Source organism: Podarcis raffonei, chromosome 4 (assembly GCF_027172205.1).
Source record: "Podarcis raffonei isolate rPodRaf1 chromosome 4, rPodRaf1.pri, whole genome shotgun sequence".
NCBI lineage: Eukaryota > Metazoa > Chordata > Lepidosauria > Squamata > Lacertidae > Podarcis > Podarcis raffonei.
In genome coordinates, this window is record NC_070605.1 from 77,043,196 (window position 1) to 77,063,187 (window position 19,992).

Here is a 19,992-nt window from a genome sequence, read left to right on the forward strand (position 1 = left end):
TTATTTAAAATAATTATTGCAAAAGATAAGCAAAATATTGCAAATACATACATACATATTTCAGATAAGCACAAATATATAAAAAGAACAAAGGAGAAAAAAAGAAAAAATAGAAAGAAAAAAGAAGAAAAGTTGAAAGAATTTCTTCCAAATTTATTCTACAAATATCTCAATATGAAAATATTAATAAAATTTCATTGACTGACTTCCATCGCTTACACTGCACTTCCTATATACATTTTAAGCAAGATTGTATCTGTTATTCTGTATTTTCCCCATACAATCTCACACAAATATTCTAATCAATAAGTTTTCTAAATCTATTCTAAATTGTCACTTTTAACCCGTCAAGAAAGCTCTGTAACAACACCTGATATTGTGTGGGTGTGCTCGTCGATCAATGAGGCCCAAGCTTTCAGTGTAGCGTGTATGTTCCTGGGTCTCAGCTTGGCTCTGTGCTTTTGTGTGCTTGTCTGCGATGGAGGCTGAGCCAATTCCTTGCCTGCTTATGGGCGGTAGATACATTGATTACATGGCGTACATGCTTGCTGGAGTTGAAACTCAAACCTGCGCCGAGTAACAAGGGCACGCAGTAACTTCATCCCTCTTCCAGGTCTGTTGATGCACCAAGTGCCACAATATTTCCAGTCAATACCCAGCTAAGGGAAGGTCAGCTATTTTGGGCTGGCCACTCCTAGCGAAGGGAAAGCCTGTCAAGTTCCTTCTTCCATGGAGTGTCCTAAAATAGAAGTCCTGTCTATTCGTTAGGCTGCACTTTAATGGAGCACTAATCAAACCACAGCACAAGTGGGAAACCCATTGAGAAAGATTTTTTTTTTAAAAAAACAACTTCTTTCAAGACTTCAATTCTTTCGGAAGAACTTCTGGTCCGGCAGTTTAATCCTCAATGCGCTGTTTTTCGGGGGAGGTTTTTCTTTCTCACTAAAAGTATATTATAAATCTTTCACGTCCGTTTTGTCAAAGGACAACAACAAACAAACAAACAAACAAACAAATCAGCAATGAAATTGAGAGTCGGGATCTTTTTTGGAGGCTTATTTGGAGCTCTCGGAATCTTGTTCTTTTTGGTTGCCTTTGGAACGGACTATTGGCTTCTTGCTACAGAGGTTGGAAGGTGTTCTGAAGGCTTGAATGACACCAGGGTTAGTATATATTTTTATTCCTCTGAATGGCATCTTGCAGTAGGACCACAAAGGTGCTTGCTTCTTTCTCACCAGAAATATCTCTTACAGATGAGGAACACTCTGTATAGGTTACTGTGAGCCTCATCTAAATACTATTAACATCCAGGAGATGATATTATGTGATTCTCATTTTGGTCAGTTACGTTCAGAACCAGCAGAGATATTAACCCCCCCTCCCCATAATTTTGTAGGCGTCTTCAGAAACCTTTATTAACATTTTTTTTCTATTTCTTACTTGCCTGTATGTGTCTATATTTGCACAGGGAGTAGAGCTCCAGTTGGTGAATAGCAATTTACATGTTTCTTTTATACAGGAAGAGAGAGTAACTTTCCACCATGAGGGTTTTTTCTGGAGGTGCTGGTTTGATGGGAATGTCGAAGAGAATGCTCACAGTATGTTAAAGTTTTGGTACAGTAAGTATCCCCCCCTTTTTTTGGCAATATAATTTTACTTAGAATTGGTGCTTTTATTTAAAGTATGTCAACATTTCCCCAAAGAGCACTATTTGTATAATGCCCTGGTTCTTAAAGTGGTGGTCATCATAGATGTTTCCTCACACATTAGGAGCGACAATGCTGTGATGTTTCGCAGTGATCACAGAGGGATCCCTTTGGTGCAATTCTGCAAATGCTTGTACAAGTACATTATTCAAATGTGTTTGCAACAGTTCGTACAACAGTTCACACACTGCTGTACTATAGCATTTGTCAACAGCCAGGATAGATGGGGCTGATGAGAATTGTAGTCCAAAACCCCGCAGAGTCTTTTCTGTTGGGGATAATTCAGACTGAAATACCCAGGTGTCAAAAAAGGTTATTTATGTATGCCACGACTGCAGCCCGTGTTTTGTTAGCCCCCAAATGGAAAACGGGCGAGGTCCCAACCAAAGAAAATGGCAACCTAAGTTGACAGAATATGCGCAGCTTGAAGACTTGACATATAGAATAAGAGAACGAGAAGAACATACATTTAGAGAAGACTGGAAAATGTTTATTGAATACATGGGAAATAACTGTGTGCAGCTGAAAACGCTGACAGCATTAAGATAAATTCAACACTGTAAATAAGTTTTGATGTATGTAATAATGGAATACTGAATGGTATAGTTTTTTTGTAAAATATGCAGGGATTTATGATATGTAAAATGAACCATGGAAAGAGAAGAAGGGAAGTCATTGATACCTTGATGATGTAAAAATGAGTACTTTAAATTGTAAAACAGAATATATATATATGAATTGTAGTCCAAAATATATGGAGGGCACCAGGTTGGCAAAGGCTCTTGCACTAGGTTTTACATCATTTTGGATGCCTCTGCTTGTTGAAGAGGTTGAACAGGTAGGAGAATATACTTGGATTTGGGTTTACTTTCCTCATGCACCACTCTAGCCCAAAATATATTTGATTTTTATTGCAAACCCACAGGCAGGCAGGCAGGCAGGGTCTTTTTTTTAGTTTGTACTGCACCTCATTATCCTGGGAGCTTTAAAAATAACGAATCATAATGAAAAACAGGTGGCATGCAGAACAGGACAGATTAAATGATGAAGTATGAGCTGCTTGCAGTGCTTGAAAAGCTCAAGTATGATAGCTGTTAATTATTTTATTGAAATATGCATGACCCTCCTTTCAATATAACACACAAGAACTATTTGCAATAATTTAGAGCCATACAATCAGTAAACAGTAGCAATACTTTAGCCAAACAACAAAACTCAGGAACAGCCACTTAGTGCAGGTGTAGCCAATATGAAATAATAATCTGGGTCTTTTGAAAAAAATGTTTTGAAATTTTTTTTAATGTTTTAAATGTTTAAAACAAAGCAAAACATTTGTTTGTATTGCTTTGCAGTTTTGTTGTTTGCCACACTAAGCCCATTTGGGAAGAAGAGCAGGATTGAAATTAAATAAAGAGGTAAATAAAGGAATATTGTGTCCTCCAGCTGTTGTGACCTACAACTCTCATAATCTCTGCCCGTTAGTTGAGGTTAATGGGAGCTGAGGTTTAAAATATCTGGATAACACCCCACTGACTACAGTGGTACCTTGGTTCTTGAACATAATCCGTTCCGGAAGACTGTTCAAGTTCCGAAACGTTCGAAAACTGAAAACTCAAAATGGAAGCCTCAAAGCGGAAATCTCAATACGGAAGCTGTGTTTCCGGTTTAACTTCTGAGGCACATTCGAAAACTGAAGCATTTCCTTCCGGGTTTATGGTGTTTGAGTTCCGAAACGTTAGTCAACGGAGACGTTTGAAAACTGAGGTACCACTGTACCCCATACTTACTCAATGTATGCACTTTAAGGCACATTTTATAACAAAAGCCTTCTTAATAAAACAGCAATCAAACATCAGTATCAATCACAATAGCTAGAAAGCTAGGAACTGATATAAACAGTTGGGAAAAGCTGGAAAAGAGGAATGTTTTTAATTGAAAGCGAAAGCATCTCACATCCGTTGCCTGCCTGATGTCCATCGGAGTTTGTTGCACCATGGAACAATTCCTTCTCTGTATCACTGTAAAGATAGACATGTCTAGGCCATGGTATGTCTAACAGGGCTTCCTCTGCAGATTCCATTAAATGCAGGGCAGTAGTTTTAATATGTGCGGTTGCTGTTTTTCAGCGAACCAGTCGCCTACGAAAAACTGCACCCATGCCTATCTTTCTCCGTTCCCTTTCTTCCGAGATGAGCACAATTCAACTGCCTACAATTCAGCAATTAGTAAGTGTTTTCCTGTTCACTACTGTGTCAATAGCGCTATGCTTTCATGACTTGCACGAGAGCTGTCCTGTTGGAAAACAGAATCCTAGGCTAGAAGGACCATGCTGCAATCTGAGTAAAGCTTAGTTCATGGGGAGGCAAACTAAGGCCCGGGGGCCGGATCTGGTCCAAGCGCCTTCTAAATCTGGCCCACGGATGGTCCGGGAATCAGCGTGTTTTTACATGAGTAGAATGTGTGCTTTTATTTAAAATGCATCTCTGGTTATTTCTGGGGCATAGGAATTTGTTCTCCCCACCAAAAAAAATATAGTCCGGCCCCCCACAAGGTCTGAGGGACAGTGGACCGGCCCCCTGCTGAAAAAGTTTGCTGACCCCGGGCTTAGTTGATTTCCACCCACTATTTCATATGTTTCAATCAATATAATTTGCCATTGCCGTTTCACTAATGATTGCTATACAGCAGCACCTCCTAAATGCGTGCATTGAAACTGATTCTCATCTACCATAAGTGCTTTAATTGGAAAAAAAGTCCTACTTACACCTTGTTCCATTTCTGTCATGTAAGCTTTTGTGTCACATGATATGATTTGGTGTCATATACTATTTTATTTTTTATTGGGACGTGGGTGGTGCTGTGGGTTAAACCACAGAGCCTAGGACTTGCCGATCAGAAGGTCGGCGGTTCAAATCCCCGCGACGGGGTGAGCTCCCATTGCTCGGTCCCTGCTCCTGCCAACCTAGCAGTTCGAAAGCATGTCAAAGTGCAAGTAGATAAATAGGTACTGCTCCGGCGGGAAGGTAAACGGTGTTTCCGTGTGCTGCTCTGGTTTGCCAGAAGCGGCTTAGTCATGCTGGCCACATGACCCGGAAGCTGTGTTTATACATTGGTGCTGTTTCAAATTGACCTAATCGCACCAAGACTTCAGTACTTAAAACATAATTGCATTATCTTTGATTTTAAACGATCCACAGAAATGTAGCTTCCTAACTGTTCTAATGCTGCCTCAAAGGCAGTAACAATTTGTTAACCCATTCTAAATAGTTGTGCCTATCTAAAAGAAAACGTAAGAAATTTGCTGTTATTTCAGGCTTACTTACAGACATTCTTAGGCTGCAAGCTCATTCCCACTTACATAGTAGGAGTAAGCTTCACTGAACTCAATGGGGCTTACTTCTGTGTAAAATGTATAGGATTGCAGTGTTCATGATACTTGGAAATCACCATGACACAGAAATGTTCATCTTTAATTCCTTCATATGGACCAATCTCATTGCTAACTATGATTTTAAGATTTTCACCACCCAGAGCAATAGGATTAAATAAATGTTCCGATTTTAAATTGCTGTTTTCCAGAGACAATTGAAAATGTGGAGTTCTAAAATTTAGATCTAATATTCACCATAAGCCAGCACTACCACATAACAAGTCAGTTCACAGTGAAGAAGTAATGCAACTACAGTGGTACCTCGGGTTACATACGCTTCAGGTTACATACGCTTCAGGTTACAGACTCCGCTAACCCAGAAATAGTGCTTCAGGTTAAGAACTTGGCTTCAGGATGAGAACAGAAATCGTGCTCCGGCGGCGCAGCAGCAGTGGGAGGCCCCATTAGCTAATGTGGTGCTTCAGGTTAAGAACAGTTTCAGGTTAAGTACAGACCTCCAGAACGAATTAAGTACTTAACCCGAGGTACCACTTTATTATTATTATACAGCATTTGATATATTGTTGTTTATCTTTGGGGCCCTGCATTCTTCTTTTTAGAATCTCTTTTTGTGTTCTCAGCTACCCATTTCCCAAGGTAACTCTTAATTTCCAAGACAAGAAGTATGCGGCAAAGTATTTGTCACCTTTGCTTACAATGTGTTCACACTGAAGATTTTATGTGTTCTGAGAGTTAAGCGCATTGCATTTCTCAGTCTATTTGTCACTGATGGATGCTTGGCATTCCATTTCTGTTAAACGTTATCTCCCATTACATCTTTTAATTCTAACAATAGCATACTCGTCTACTGTCCCACTGAGTGGGACATCCCAAACTTACAGGACCCACACTGGCTTCTGATGGGATCGCGGGATGTCCTGCTTTGGTTCCTGCAAGAGTGTGGCCCCCAAAGATCCCTGCTTTGGGGGGCCATGCTCTCGTGCAAGTCACCTGGCTCCCACGGGAGTGTAGCCCCAAAATATGCACGTCCTGATTTTCTTCTGTGGGATGTTGGAGGGAGGGTATGCTATGGTGATGTTATGCATCACCAACTGGGCATAAAACAAGGACTAAGTCTAAGGGACCCGGGTGGCACTGTGGGTTAAACCACAGAGCCTAGGACTTGCCGATCAGAAGGTCGGTGGTTCGAATCCCTACGATGGGTCCCTGCTCCTGCCAACCTAGCAGTTCGAAAGCATGTCAAAGTGCAATAGATAAATAGGTACCGGAGCGGTGGGAAGGTAAACGGCGTTTCCGTGTGCTGCTCTGGTTCGCCAGAAGCGACTTAGTCATGCTAGCCGCATCACCCAGAAGCTGTACGCCGGCTCCCTCGGCCAGTAAAGCGAGATGAGTGCCGCAACCCCAGAGTTGGCTGCGACTGGACCTAATGGTCAGGGGTCCCTTTACCTTTTACCTTTACAAGTCTTCTAGCCTGACATACATGCTTACTGAAAGATGAATCCCACTGAACTCAAGGAATCTTACTCCCAAGTAAACATAAGCAGGATTGCAAGCCTTATCTGGTGTTATTAATCCCACATGCCTACCCAACTATGATAAAACAGAAACATCATTTCTACCGCTTAAAGTTAGCAAATAATTCTTTTCAGGCTGAAACTGCAGGCAGACAGCTGAACCTGATAGATCTGCTCAGAAATCTATGCAAATGTGATCCTTCTGTACCTTGCATTTTGCCTTGTGCTGTGTGTTGATGTGAAGCGCTCCAGATTCTGTATTTGCAAATGGGAAAAAGCACCTTTTAAAAAACAACAACCAAGCACCCTTGGTAAAGACAGTTGTTTCTGTTAGCTGAGAGCAATAGCAACTGAAAGTTGTGTGCCCCATTCTGGAAACTGCTCTTTGCTTTCAGAGATGTCGTCTCTGAGATTTTTAAATAAGTGAGCACATATTGATTGAACAAATAATTGGTTAAGAGCCAAACAGTCGTCTAGAATATTGATTTTTTAAAAATAATAATAATAATAATACAGCCATAAAGAACAACTTTTCTGAACAATCATGAATCGAAAATACAAAAAACCCCACTAACTCCTATTTGGTGATGATAATATTAATATATTAGTTCTGGCCAGTGCTATTTTTGTAGAAAAAGTGGTTCCAGGATTCACCATGGACACTTCCCTCGTTCTCTTAGAATGGAAATGGTGCCTACCTGAGAGATGCCGGAATGATATTGCTATTTGAGAAATCAGACTTGGGTACAGCCCATTCAGTTCTGTCTTCCTTGTCCTGTCCTGACTCAATTATATTTTTAGCTTTGGGTAACATTGCCAAGGCAAGTGCTGTGACATGATGAAGAAAAATGTTGCACAGTTAAGCTATGGAAACTATTCTCTGTCATCCTGTTGCAACAACACAGAGTAGCCAGACATGGAATACATAGCCCTGGTCGAATTTCTCTGCTACTTTCCTACACTGCTTCACTTTAGAAATATTTTGAATGCAAATATTGGAAATAAAACCGATTTATATACAGTATGGGAGACATACTATAATATCTGTAAACTGCTGTTTATGTGCGGCAGTGGAAGATATAGTGCATTATGTACTGTACTGTTCCTGTAGTCTAAACCACTGAGCCTCTTGGGCTTGCCGATTGGAAGGTCGGCGGTTCGAATCCCCGTGACGGAGTGAGCTCCCATTGTTCTGTCCCAGATCCTGCCAACCTAGCAGTTCGAAAGCACACCAGTGCAAGTACCTTGGTTGTTGAACGGCTTGGCCCCTAAACAAATCAGCTCCCGGACGCCGCAAACCCGGAAGTAAGTGTTCCCGTTTGCAAAGGTTTTTTGGAAGCCAAACATCCGACACGGCTTCCAGTTGAGTGCAGGAAGCTCCTGCAGCCAATTGGAAGCTGTGCCTTGGTTTCTGAATGGTTCTAGGAGATGAAAGGACTCCCGGAATGGATTAAGTTAGAGATCCAAGGTACCGCTGTAGATAAATAGGTACCGCTGCAGCAGGAAGGTAAACGGCGTTTCCGTGCGCTCTGGTTTCCGTAATGGTGTTCCGTTGCACCTTAAGTGGTTTAGTCATGCTGGCCACATGACCCAGAAAGCTGTCTGTGGGAAAATGCTGGCTCCCTCGGCCTGAAAATGAGATGAGCGCTGCAACCCCATAGCTGTCTTTAACTGAACTTAACCATTCAGGGTTCCTTTACCTTTTACCTTTTACTGTTCCCAGGGATGGATTTCTCAAATGGATTCTTCAGAGAGTTTTCTTTTCTGAACTGTAGGGAGAAAATGTGCTACTTGCTGATAGATGGGGTTAACTATACTACATAAAAGATTTCTGTGTTTGCTTTGGTAGACAAAATTTCATTGCACAACATGGGGCCCCCTGTGATAATGCTAAGTGGCACTGTGGGTTAAACCACAGAGCCTAGGGCTTGCCAATCAGAAGGTCGGCGGTTTGAATCCCCACAGCGGGGTGAGCTCCCGTTGCTCGGTCCCTGCTCCTGCCAACCTAGCAGTTTGAAAGCACGTCAAAGTGCAAGTAGATAAATAGGTACTGCTCCGGCGGGAAGGTAAACGGCGTTTCCGTGCGTTGCTCTGGTTCGCCAAAAGCGGTTTAGTCATGCTGGCCACATGACCTGGAAGCTGCACGCCGGCTCCCTCAGCCAATAAAGCGAGATGAGCGCTGCAACCACAGAGTTGTCCGCAACTAGACCTAACGGTCAGGGGTCCCTTTACCTTTACCTCGACCTAACTAGCCCCTCAGCTGATGACCAAAGTTTTTAAGCAAATAATTTAAACTGTCTAACTGATATATGGAAGATAATTTGTATCAGGTTGTATCGAACTCTGTTTGAATCTTCCTCTCCTCCCTCAGGCAGTCTAAGCGCCCCCCAATATCTGCTCTGAAGAGTTGTGGATCCTTTTGAGCAGATCTTGGGAAGGCTGCAGGAGGCTGCAGGAGAAGGAAAGGAAGAAGACCCATTGCGTGAGTGGATTCATCCCATAGTATTTAAGTACAGTCTCATGATTACACAGCCACCTGAAGACAACTGATAAATAGCCCAATTTCTACATGCATATGTGGGCAAATGGTAAAACCTTATAGAAAAAAATTATAGGAATTACTGAAGTCTAATTGGAATGATATCTTATCCACGCCACGGTGTCAGAGTAGACAGCAATATATTAACTATCCTACCTTATCTCTATCTTGCACTATTCCTGGTAGTTTGAATGAACATGATCAACCAATAAAATTGAATGAAAAGCTCTTACACCATTTAAAGAAGGCATGCTTTGATGAACCACCAATGGAAAAGACTTCTAAAGTTGAGGACCTTCGTGGTTCTGGATAATCTAAACAAATAATCTATGCAAAATAGGCGTAAATGGCATGCCCCAAAGTAGAAAGGTTCTCCACATTTGAACCTGCCTACAGTCTTCAGTTTTAAAAGGCCTCATTACATGTCTTGGTACCATCACAGAGCACAATGTTCGTGGGCATCAAGGATTGGGTCTACTCAGTGCCAACCACATTGCGGGCATGTCAAACTTTCATGACTTCCAACAATTGTTTGGTTGTTGTTTTTCCTTATGGAATTTTTGTCTGTAGCCACAAATGAAGTTCAACAAGTAGCTGCGAAAAAAAAATTGGCCAAAGTAATAAATTCTAGGGTGTGGCAAGGTGGGGTGCTTGTCATGCAAGAATATATTTTTAAAACAATGGAATGACCTACAATGACTCTATATCTATCATCTATCTATCTGTCTATCATCTATCTATCATCTATCTATCTATCTATCTATCATCTATCATCTATCATCTATCATCTATCTATCATCTATCTATCTATCTTTCTATCTATCTATCTATCTATCTATCTATCTATCTATCTATCTAATCTATCTATCATCTATCTATCTATCTATCTATCATCTATCTATCTGTCTATCATCTATCTATCTATCATCTATGTATCTATCTATCATCTATCTATCTATCTATCATCTATCTATCTATCATCTATCTATCTATCTATCTATCTATCTATCTATCTATCTATCTATCATCTATCTATCTATCTATCTATCTATCATCTATCTATCATCTATCTATCTATCTATCTATCATCTATCTATCTATCTATCTATCATCTATATCATCTATCTATCTATCTATCATCATCTGTCTATCTATCTATCATCTATCTATCTATCTATCTATCTATCTATCTATCTATCATCTATCATCTATCTATCATCTATCATCTATCTATCTCTATCTATCTATCATGTATGTATCTATCATCTATCTATCTCTATCATCTAGTTATTTAATATATTTTTAGAATTATATTTGCAGAATAGTTATAAACGAAGGAAACTAAAGGTCAATTTATGAAATGAAAATACAAATGTCTGCTTCCATTGAAGATAATATATACAGTGTGGATTGCTAGAATTCTCATATACTGTAAGATTTATGAGACATCGTCAGTCACATATGATTGGTTGAATGAGTATAGGTTGTCTTAGTTCAGTGCTATTAATACCAAAACCTGGTATTAAACTGTTTTTGATATCCACTTATTAAACTTAAACTGTCACCCGTGATACATAGGTCTACACTTTCTTTCCTTATCTCCTCCATTTTAGCTCTAGGAAAACAGGCTATAAAATAATTTGTCTAACAAGAGGAATTGATATTCCCCTTTTTACAATGTACAGAACGAATTTATTTCCGCGGCCACGGTCTTTAAAGTGTCTCCGAAAATAGATGTGTAATTAAGCAGCTAAATTATTGTGTTATGAACATTTTTGGGGGGCCACCATATGTCAGAAAACTCTCAGCCCATTTATCACCAGCTGCTTCCATTAATTCAGCATTGCTTGCCCTTGGCTCAATGAGATTCTGTAGTTTTGCATTTTGAATTGAATAATATACAAAGAACTGAATGGCTATGGCGATAGGCAGACTTGACTTCCTCGTTTGATATATTCACCCCCCCCCGGTTGTCCTGTTGGTGTTTTCAGTTTCACTTTAAAAACCACACACCAGTGTATTTCCCCCCAAAATACACAAGCTTCATGAAATCTCTGTGGTTTTTTTTTTTTTAAGTAGGAAGGATTCTGAATCCTTAAACTGGCCCTGTCCTAGGAATGCCCAAATGAGCTTTCTTTCTTGTGTCTGTTTCTACTTTGGTGAACTTGGTTGTTATCTAGAGAAACCGTATAATTATCTAGAAGAATCTTGGCTACAGTTCAGCACACCATTTTATGAACCATTTCCATTCCCCAAGTAAACGAACTTATTAACCGCACACGTATACTGTATACTTATTAACCGTATACACGTATACTTAACGTTATTATATTCCAAGATCATCTGATAGGATTTGGCGTTCGAGTGTAATGAAAGACATATGGCGTCTTAGATCACTAAGGCACAGGAAGCCGTGTTAGAATAAATGATCAGCTTTGGTGATGAAGAAAATGAAAATGGGAGGTGGGGATGGGACTTTGTAAAATGGCCTTGTGTTGTAAGGATGTTTTTGAAAAATCCTCTTTCTGTATCTTTCCTGCCTTCCCCTGATAACCTCTAGTTTATCGTGGCTTCTGGTCTGTTCTCATGTTGCTGGGAGTGGTCACTGTGGTCGTGGCGAGCTTCTTCATCATCTGCGCTGCACCCTTTGGTAGCCACGCATTGTACAAAGTTGGGGGAGGCTTTTTCATCACTGCTGGTAAGTGTTAAATGTTTTAATCCAAATTCAACCACCCCTGCTCCTTTAAAAACAAAACAAAACAAAAAACTTGCAACATTCGACCTAGAATTGTGGGTTTGGTTTTCTTTAAAAACAAAACAGAACAAAAGAAAAATGCACATCAAGGGAATTCTGCGTGCTATTTTGGAGGTTTTCTGGCAGAAGGCTCGCAGAAGAAAATGGGCACTGGGGAAGAATTGGGAGAGTTCATGTTGCAGCTATGGTTCATTTTAATAGGTCTAGACCAGGCATAGGCAAAGCCCGGCCCTCCACATGTTTGGGACTATATTTCCCATCATCCCTAGCTCAGGGATGATGGGAATTGTAGTCCGAAACATCTGGAGGGCCAGAGTTTGCCTATGCCTGGTCTAGGGCATATAATAATAATAATAATAATAATAATAATAATAATAATAATAATATAGAATCATAGGATAATAGAATTGTAGAGCTGGAAGGGTCATCTAGTCCAATCTCCTGCACTGCATAATAATTTTATGTAATTATATAATATATGTGTAATCATACTAATTATATAATGCAAGAAGGGCACACAAGGTATTATTAAGTGGTAATAAAGTAGGATGGTCCTAGGATTGATCTAGCGTTCTGAATCCGTCTTCCAACACTACATAAGACATTCATTCCCAGGCCTTCGTGGTTAGAAGGATTATAATGTCAAGAAAAGGGAACAGTGCCAAGGCCACACTGTCATGGAATCACAGAATTGTACAATTGCTAGCGACCACGAGGGTCGCTAGTCAAATGACCTGCAATGCAGGAATCTCTTTTTGCCCAGCGTGGGACTCAAACACACAACCCTGAGAGTAAGAGTCTCACGGTCTAAATCTGGGAAAGCTTCTTCATGTAGTTTTCTTGGTGGTCTGTGTGATTTGCCTGTGAGGACCAGTATGTCAAGAAAATGCCTGGCTTGGGTTTAGAACACCTGAAAAGAAATTCCTACTTGCCCAAGAAAGCTTATTGCTATTGTCTCTAATCTCTGTTTCTTTAATCAATAAGATGGTAATAATAGACAATATAAAGCACTTTCTGGACTAAGTATTGGAGGAAATGTGTGGGGAATTCTGTTTGCATTGTGGCTCTGCTTTCGCAAGATGTGCTTTTGTAGTTTGTGGCCAGTGTCTGTTTGCACATAATCCAAGAATTCATGCCCAATGCTGGCAGCAATAGTTCTCCATCAGTGTAGCAGTTTGGTACTGTTCAGAATCTCCTGCTTTTCAGTTCCTGTTGGTATGTATTATTTCAAAGTTTTTGGAGCATGGATGGGAGACCACAGGTTTATGGGCCAATGTTGCCCTCCAGGACTCCTTATCCGGCCCTTGAGCCCAGGCAATACTCCCTAAATAGGCCACACCTCCTTTCCTCAGCCCCTCCTTGCCAGCCCTGATCCATGCCCACCCTGACTGCTTTTGCCTGACTAGAACGTGTCCTTGAGCTGTGGCAGTGCCTCTTGCTTGTCTGTGTTGAGAGATTTGTGTGTAGAAACCTCCGACATTGGCATGGCTGAAATGTGGCCTACAGTACAAAAGTAGGAATCACAGCTGTCGCCCTGCCCTATGGCACCAGCCAACACTGGTATGTGACCCATACCCTTCAACATTTTGAGTCCCAAAAACAGAACGCACGTCTTCTTGCCCATGCTCCTGTGTGAGTCACGTGATCTGTGCAAGGATCCAAAAGACACTTTTTTTTCTGGGACGTTGTGGCATTCGTACGGAGCCCTCAGTCGTCTCACGGACTATTGACCCGTACACCACTAATCTGCTGCCACAAACCAGGTCCTCCCCGGTAAATCACTTAGTCTCAGTCAGGTTCTTAAGTTAACAATGAAGATTGTAGTTTATTGCAAACACAAATAAACTTTAAATGCATTCAGAACGCTGTTACCCTTTATCCACTTAGTCTTCTTTTATTCTGTCTCTAACTCTTCTACCTCCCCTCACACAAGAACCAACTGCACTAACTGTCTCTTTATTTCCATCTGTCTGCCAACTGCTTTCCCAACAGCCTTTTCTCAACCAACCAACTAACTAACTAACTAACTAACTAACTAACTAACTAACTAACTCACTAACTAAACCTTGGGCTAAGCCCTTTTATAAACAGGTAGGCTCCGCCTTTGGCTTTTCTATTGGTCTACCTATTAACTCTTTCTCTCCCCCTGTACAGACATTTTCAAAAGAACGGGCAAACGCCACAGACGTGCTTGCATGGCACCCAAAAACGTGGTTTTGGGGGGCATCACACAAGATCATGGTGTTTTTTGGAGCAAAATCTCGGTGGGAAATCGCACGAGTTCATAGTACTCAAAATGGCTGCCATACTCTCTTGTGAGAAAATGGGATGTCCTCTTTTTTCTGGGATGCTTGTGGGGTATTGTGCAGGGCCCCCCAGATTACTCATGAGGAGATGTGGCCCTCAGACTAAAAAAAGCTTCCCCCTCCCTGATTGAGAGGTACTCATTTAACCTCTGTTGTCTAGACCGTATTCAAATCTAGAGGGCCACATGCAAAGCCCTCAAGCCAGAATAATTGTCAAGAAACTATTCTCTCTGCTCCCAACCATGACGATTGATTGTATGGGGCCGAATCCATTTATTCTCAGGGAGCTTCTGTTTTACAGTTTGAATGCAGCAAGGTTTGTAATTGAAACATTTCGGCTGAGATCCTATAGCCACCTAACCTGAGGTTAAGCCCCATGACATTTACTGGAATTTACATGTACAGAAGTGTGCTGCGAGTCTCATGTATGGGGTGCAAACCACCAATACCCTAATGCCAAGCACAAATTGGAATTTGCTCCCACAAGAGGAAATGATGGCCACCAACTTGGATGTCTTTGCAAGAGGGTTGGACGAGCTGATGGACAATAAAGCTATCCAAATCTAGCCATGACAGCTGTGTTTTACCCCCACTGTTGGAGGTACTTTGCCTCTGAATACCGGTTGCTGAGAATCAGAGATGGAGACAATGCTGTTCTGCTCAGATCCTTCCTTCAGGCTTCCCGTTGACATCTAGTTGGCCACTGTGCGAACAGGATGCCCCTGGCCTCATCCTGCAGGGCTTTTCTTATGTTCTTGTGTTCAAAGTAGAGACTCAAGTTGGCAGCAAAGGATTTTCAACCATGCAAGTCTTCTGAGGTCGGTGCAAAAATGCCTGCTTCGGTTTCTGTTCCTTGCCTGCTGTTCCCTAGGCCTGTTCAGCCACTTGTTTGTGGAACACTTTGGTTCCTTCTATTCGTCTCTATCATTACAGAGACAGCTGTGCGAATAGTTTTTTCTTCTCCTTTTGCTACTAAGCTCATGCTAAATTACACCCTCAGATTTTCTGCCAGCCTCTCGCTGCAGTAACTTGGATCTTACGAAAAGTCTCAGCAGCGGAACTTCTCGGTTATTGACTCGCGTAGAGAAAGTATCAATACGTAGCCCGACAACACCCGCAGTGAGAGCAAAGTCTGCGAGGTAAACCTGTGAGCAAAACAATTGCTTACAAATCAGCATAGTTCTACATTTACCAGTGGCACCCGCCTGAGGCTCCTGTCACTCTCTACAGCACCTGTTGACTTCTTGTCTGTGCAATGGAAGCTTTGTGCCATTCACAGCTGAGGAGCGAAAGACATTTTGCTGTGCAGGAAAAATAAGGAAGGCCTGAAAATTGCTCTTGAATTCCTAGGCATTTATAAAGATTCTGTGTTCTTTTTCTCTTCCCACAATGAGCAGAAGTGTGTGTGTGTGTGTGTGTGTGTGTGTGTGCGCGCGCATGAAACAGATTAAAAAGAATAAATGTTAATGGCAGAAATGACTGACCTCCGAGGAGCCTGGGTCTTATCTCATTCCACAGTGCTGTGTATCAAACATGGGCCTCCTTTAAAAATAAAATAGGAAAATAGAAAAGGCATGGGGAGAGGGGAAAAAAAGAATGAAAGTGCTTATTTATCCTAATCTCTCTGAGACATATATTTTACTTTTTAAAAATAATTGCCCCCAGTCGCTTGTGATTCACTGCAGCTTTTTTCTTTTTAAAAAAAATCCTGTTTGACTAAACAACAGATATTTGTGCCCCAAGCAAAGGTCTAACAAGCTGAAAACGAAGAAATATGTTTGCAGCCTGAAATGTTTCTAAAAATGCTCGCTTCTTGAAGTTGATGGTAGGGATGAGGTTAATCTCAGCCACTGGGCTCGAAAACACGGCCCTTCCTGACAATTGTCAGCGTAAGAGGCTGAGAGCAGCCTTCCCAAAATAAATACATTTCCTTTGACACGTCCCGCTTCATAATGAACTGACATTGCAATTAGACTTGCAGTAGATCCTCTCCTGCCTTTCAAAGCATGATAAATGTTCTGAAAGAAGAAAGGCACGAAAGAAAGGCAGGCAAACAGAGATAGCTTAAGGTTACAGGAAGTGGCTTCAGCAAGTTATGATGTGACTGAATGTTAGTTCCTAAATAGTAGTTTTACGAAGATGACACTGGATGCACGTCTAGTGGGATAGGACCCTATCACATGTGCATTTGCTCTGTATGGCACTTCATCTGAACTCGGCTCATGTCCATATTGGTCCCTAGTCACCACATTTTTTTCCAGCTTTCCATGCTATTGAGGACACACCAATCTCAAGCTGATTGTGGGGTGCAGTTTGACAGTGACTTATTGCAAACCTGCATGTGTGCGGGTTCCCAGAGAGATGATCATGGCTGCTGTTCTCCTCCTTTGGCCCTCTTGCTGCTGTTCTGCCATGAGCTGAGCTATGGTTTGGCTTCGTGCGGCCTCTGAGCATGGGTGTCACGCAAACCACAAGCTGTGAGGAAGTTTTGTTCTTGGGTTTGCAGCTCATGGTTTGTCTGGCGGAGACAAACCATTTGTGCTAAGGCTTGGTTTGGCTTAGTGTTAGGGGAAAACTTGACCGTTGTCCTTCACTGGATATACCAAGCGTTTCTCAAGCAAACTGAGCCATCATATATCTTTACTAAAACTTATTTTTTCTCTCCTTCCTTCAGGTATTGTCTTCACATTGGTGGTAATCCTTTACGTCATCTGGGTCCAGGCAATGGCTGATCTTGAAAACTATGTGAATATGAAGAAAATAGACTGTCCTGATTTTTCTGTCTATGTGCGTTATGGCTGGTCTTTTATACTGGCTCTAGTTGGAATTTTTTTTACCATGTTTTCAGGAATGCTCTTCCTACTGGTAGGGCGTACAATTTATCTGCACTCTGATTAATCAGATGTCGGCTGTTTGAAATGTTGGAATTATGGTGAGGTTTTGCTGAAAAGCTATTTTTATACATTATCCCTCTTATAGCCATGTGTTTGCTGGTGCTATTCTAGATCTGCTTACGTAGCTAATGCAATCCCATGCATATCTACTCAGATGTAAGTCCTACTGAGTTCAGCGAAGCTTATATCCAGGTATGTCCTTATAGGATTTGCGGTCTCAGTTATATATCCTTGTCATAAAGGAATAGTGACATAAATTAGACTGTTCAAATTTCTTCAGATCTTGATAAACTGCATGCAACACACGAGATATTTTGCAACTTCATGTCTCTGTGTTGAACGCACTGGGGGTCAGATAAAAATATGAAATGATTCATATAAGAATTTTGGCTTAGGGCCAATTCAACCATTATCATCTTAATGAAGGAATATGCAATGAAACCACACCTCCTGCTCATATATATTAGCCACAGAAGAAGGGAATGGGCAGCACAGGCTGTAGATCACCCTTCCAGTAGTCGCCTAGCATTCACCTTGTGCCAATGTGCCATTCTTTTAGCAAGGCCAGAACTCTTGCCTCTTGCTTGCCACAAATCTAGTCTCAAGTGACAGTGCTTGGCTCATCTTAACAATGGCTACTTTCCCTTGATGTAGGATTGTATTTCTCCATCCTCAGAGTCTCCTTCCAAGGGGAAGGTCTGTGTGCTTCAATAGGAATCGTCATGGTTGGTAAGTGAGGTGCGGGTGTTAACGCTGGCTAGGTTTGCGATGAGCGCAGGATCTGGTCGTGGCAAAGCAACGGGAAAGTGAATGCTGTAACTCCCATCTGCAAGCAACTGCGCTGCTTCCTGGAAGAATGAAACCTATTCCCATCTCCCTGTGGATAACCTAAGCAAAAGTAAACTCGGTCATGTGTGTTCCCTCATTAGGAAAGGAAATGTGTGAATTAGTCCTGGTTCTGCTTATGCAGAACAAAGCAAGTGTCCACAGAATCCCTTAATCACCCGTTATTTCTTCTTTCGGTATTTGGCATTAGCTTTAATATGAACAAATATTTCTGCTCTTAAAAATAGAGTGCAGTTGCCCATGTATTGCTTTAGCCAATGTGGCAGTAGTACAGAAGGCCAGGTCGCGGAATTAGTGCTGTGGTGCTGCTATGTATACAGAACTGTTTGTATGCTTTCATGTGGTCCAAGTCATAAACAATCAGTGTAATGGAACTGGGAAGTTTATGGATCATTTAGTTCAGTTCTCTGCAATAGCAGATTCCCCCTCCCCTCCTGGCCTTAACAAGAATACATGCTTTTCTGTTGTCCGTTATATATTTTTTATTATTTTTGCTTCCCTCTGTACTTTACGGCTTGACTTGTTTGGCCAAGTCATCTTGACTGGTGTCCATCAGTCACCTTCTTGCAGCCAGCCTGCTTTCTTCTTTTGACATACAAGGAAATCAGGGAACCATGCAACGGATATGTGAAATCTCACAATATGAAAAGGGTATCTGAAACCTGCTGACAATGTGAGAAGCTTGCCACTCCCACCACACATGGATGCCTGGACCTCTGAAGAAGCAGGAAGTGTGGTAATGTGTGTCCTTCCAAATTAGTTGGAGACTGTCAATAACTCTGCCCCTTTCCCTTAATATCTATAGGACGCTGATGGAGAAACGGCCCGGCCTTTCAGCCAAGCCTGGTGTTGGCACCTGGAATCTTTGGGCAGCTGTCAGGGCCCAATTGCCTGCCCTGCACCCCCATTTTTTCCTCATCTGACACTCTAGCCACCTTTTTAATTTCCCATGATGCTTCTGGTGTAACAGTCTTCTGGGGCATTGAGAGAAATTTAAAGGCTGACCAGGCCTTGTTGTTTGGTGCTGTTGGAGGGCTGCCATCACAAGCCCACCAGGGCCCACTGACAGGGAAGACGGCCCACCAGAAGCTACTTTGTCCAAAGAGGAGTCATGCTTGCTGTGTTGAGTGAAACTACATGGCCCTGTATACTTGAAGGAGCATCTTCAGCCCCATCATTCAGCCCAGACACTGAGGTCTAGCTCCAAGGGCCTTCTGGTGGTTCCCTCATTGAGAGAAGTGAGGTTACAGGGAACCAGGCAGAGGGCCTTCTCAGTAGTGGCACCCACCCTGTGGAACGCCCTCCCATCAGATGTCAAGATGATACAACCTTTAGAAGACATCTGAAGGCAGCCCTGTATAGGGAAGACTTTTAATGTGTAATGTTTTATTATGTTTTTATATGTGTTGGAAGCCGCCCAGAGTGGCTGTGGCAACCCAGTCAGATAGGTGGGGTACAAATAATAAAATTATTATTGTTATTATTATTATTTGCTCCCTTCAAATTCTTGTGATTCTGTAGTTATCCCGTTTCCTATTAAAACCATCCAACCAGACAAAGACCTTCCATAAGTTTACTAAGCAACTTGCTCTATAGGCTACACTTCTGGGTACTTACATATTTAGAAAACTGATAACCCACTTGATCAAAAAAATCTCCTGATGATGTACAATATGACTTATAAACAAATTTGTGGAAGTCCTGTGACCCAGTCCAGGAATTCCATGCGGCTCCATTTCTCAGTCTCCCAAGCGCTTATTCCCTTTGAAGTGACTGGGGAATCTCCATGTCCAGAAGTTCTATTTGTGTCTATCAGAGCCTGAGAGAGAGCGAAAGAGCCTCAGATCCTCATCAGCTTTATATTTATTGCATGATCTGTCCCAGGAGGATGGGATTAACAACTCACAAGTCTGCCAAATCCACATCCTTAAAATATGGGCAGATTTTTCAAAGATAGACTCCTTCTTTCAGCAATACATGATGACTGGATACCCTTAAACATATAAATATATATATATATTCGACATGTGTTTTTATGTAA

The 19,992-nt window shown here is 41.6% G+C and overlaps 1 protein-coding gene across 1 annotated transcript; it reads left to right on the forward strand.

The window, feature by feature from the left end:
* The first annotated feature begins 642 nt into the window (after positions 1 to 642).
* Positions 643 to 19,410, forward strand: TMEM182 (transmembrane protein 182). Its single transcript, XM_053384240.1, has 5 exons — positions 643 to 1,163; positions 1,520 to 1,619; positions 3,833 to 3,931; positions 11,711 to 11,848; positions 16,886 to 19,410. Exons 1-5 carry the CDS (start codon positions 1,023 to 1,025, stop codon positions 17,107 to 17,109), a joined length of 702 nt encoding a protein of 233 aa, XP_053240215.1. The 5' UTR covers positions 643 to 1,022; the 3' UTR covers positions 17,110 to 19,410.
* Positions 19,411 to 19,992: the final 582 nt, after the last annotated feature.